This window comes from Penaeus japonicus, unplaced genomic scaffold (assembly GCF_977035675.1).
Source record: "Penaeus japonicus unplaced genomic scaffold, GWHDUDI00000001_assembly GWHDUDI00000004, whole genome shotgun sequence".
Taxonomy (NCBI): domain Eukaryota; kingdom Metazoa; phylum Arthropoda; class Malacostraca; order Decapoda; family Penaeidae; genus Penaeus; species Penaeus japonicus.
The window spans coordinates 16,849,885-16,852,384 of record NW_028234406.1 but is presented as its reverse complement, the minus strand read 5'-3'; the positions used below and the strand labels follow the sequence as shown (position 1 = coordinate 16,852,384).

Here is a 2,500-nt window from a genome sequence, read left to right as displayed (position 1 = left end):
CCTCATTCTGACTCATTTCATCATGTTGATATCTCATTTGCCATGCAACTTGCATTCTCAGGTATGATAATAGCATGTTGGAGGAAAGCTTTTCTTAATTCTATTCTTATCAAATAGGTACAAAATATACGATGAAGATGTTGTAAGTCTTACCAGTAGTCAGCTGATGCCAAACGGGCGACTGTCAAGAGCATCCATAGAAAGTGTAAGAGGATCCACAGACAATATGCTCCTTGATTCCCCCAGGTTAGTTACACTAGATACAGGTTTGTAAGGCAGTTATCATGATTGATCTTATTTATTTATCTTTTAAAAGGCATCATTAAGTTAGTCTTTGCTTTTTTTTCCACCACATCTAATGTATTGCAACTGAAGTCTGGTTCTTTGGTTTAAATCCCCAGGAGAGGTGTAGATGTCGATGAAGCAATCAGTGAAGGTGTTGAGGAGTTGGCAGTCAGTAATGGAGTATGCACACACTCATCTAGCAATGGCATGCAGGATCTGACTGTCAGCAGTGGCACAGGAAGCCTAATGACCAGTAATGGCACAGGAGACTTGACTGCCAGTAACGGTGTGGAAGCTTTGGCAGTGAGCAATGGCATGGGAAGCTTAACCAACAGTGGAGTGCTGATGGATGAAGCAGCCTCTCAAGAGAGTCTCAGTGGCAACACAGGACATCTAGAATTCCATAGTGATGTTACAGGTACTGCTATCGATGCACTTGTTTTTCTAACCAGGTGTTGTTGTGTGAGTGTCTTTTACTTGACAGCAGTTGATTTTGAGACTTCAAGCACTGTTTCTTTCCTAATGTGTCAAAAGGTGGCTAATGACATTTTTATCAGGAAATTTACAAATTATTTATGGATAATTTGAATGGTTTAAGAAAAAGGAAAATTGCTGATTATATGTATGATATGATCAAACACTTAACCTGTTGGATGCAGGTCATTGATTTTCTTGTTTTGACCATAAGACAAGCATCAGTACCACCTGTGCAGCACACCAGACCGGTTTTATTTCAGAGGGGGGGATGGTGTCTCACTCACACAATATGATACAAGAGTCTTTTTTGTGTTAGCTCATATTTGATCTTTACAATCCATCTGATAAAAGTAATGCAGTTTTATGAGAGGACAAAAACAACTTTATTTGTTTTTTATTCTTTTACTTCTGTAAGCAAATAAGAAATAACTATCCCCAACCAAAAAAACATTAAGAAGAGGAAGGTGACCTGTGCTTATGGCTGTGAAGGCTACATCACAAAGCAGCCACACTGGCACAGTGTCACATTGCAGCCACTGCACTTGGTCTGGTTTCACTTTCCTCCTCTCATTCTGCCTGCATAATCTTGCACCACTTGTACTTTGGAGCCAGAGGTCAGCATCTTGCTGTATGTCATCACTCTCTAAAGATAGTGTTTGCTAGAGACCATGTATAGGCACCCTTCAAAGCTTTCTCTCATGTTGGTGCCAGGAGAGATTGGTGCCATCTGTATTTGTGTTTTAAACTAAACGTATATTATGGTAATTATAGTAATTGTAATGATAATTTTCATTACCAGTCAATGAATATAACTATACTCATAGTATGATTGTAAAAAACAATATTGGAAAATCCTCTGATAGGTGACAAACAACAATTTACCTGCATCAGCAAGTTCATGCCATCTGCATCAAACAGGTTATAACTCCATTTATCCATTTAGAGGAATTCTTTCATCAATCTTAAAGTTATTAACATGGGATGTGTTTTACAGTATTCAGCCAACTTAAAAAAAATATTGGCTATAGAGGTTTTTACATATGTAATTTGTTTTATATGATGTTGACATTAGACAGATATGATAATGATGTGTCTTATTGTTAGTGAGGTCAGCATATTATGCTTCTTAATATTGGTAAAGTTTGAGATATTCTGATGGAGAAAATGTAGTATAACATATCAGTGAATTGTAAAGATGATTTTAAAGATATTCCTTACACACATTGCAGTAAGTGATGATGATGGGACTGAAGCAAATAAAGAGAAAAAGGAGTCCTCATCATCAGGAGAGTCAGCCTCATCTGAAAATACTCCTCCAGCTCCAGAAACACAAAGGAGACCTACTGCACAAAAGTTAGACAACTTAGAATTGTCAAAGGAATCTTGTGACTCAGAGCCCCTGGATATTGGGAATAGCCCTTCCCCCAAGGAAACACAAGAGTCTATCACAGAATCGTCCCTAAGGTAAGTTGATATTAGTTGTAATTTAAGATCCATTTTGGATCAGTGGATACTTAGCTTCATGCATAATGCTATTCTTTATTTATTTATTTATTTTTTTTTGAAAGTCTGATAGCTTTTAAGTGCAAAAGAAGAGTTTTCAGTGTAATATTCTTCTTCTCAGCTGTGGCTTCCATCCAAACAGGACTTATGACTGTTTTTATGAAAAAGTGCTTGTCTGTCATTCCTCCTGCTTAATCTTATTCCTTACTATCATTATCAGGGAATACCTGGTAAT

General features: G+C 37.2%; 1 protein-coding gene across 1 annotated transcript in view; it reads left to right on the top strand.

The window, feature by feature from the left end:
- The window catches only part of LOC122255029 (Golgi-associated PDZ and coiled-coil motif-containing protein), an 18,008-nt gene that overhangs the window by 9,430 nt on the left and 6,078 nt on the right, over positions 1-2,500 (top strand). Inside the window, exons 8-10 of the mRNA XM_086535790.1 lie at positions 118-246; positions 402-703; positions 1,992-2,226. Coding sequence (XP_086391916.1) covers positions 118-246; positions 402-703; positions 1,992-2,226 — 666 coding nt within the window. The remainder of the gene's footprint in view (positions 1-117; positions 247-401; positions 704-1,991; positions 2,227-2,500) is intronic.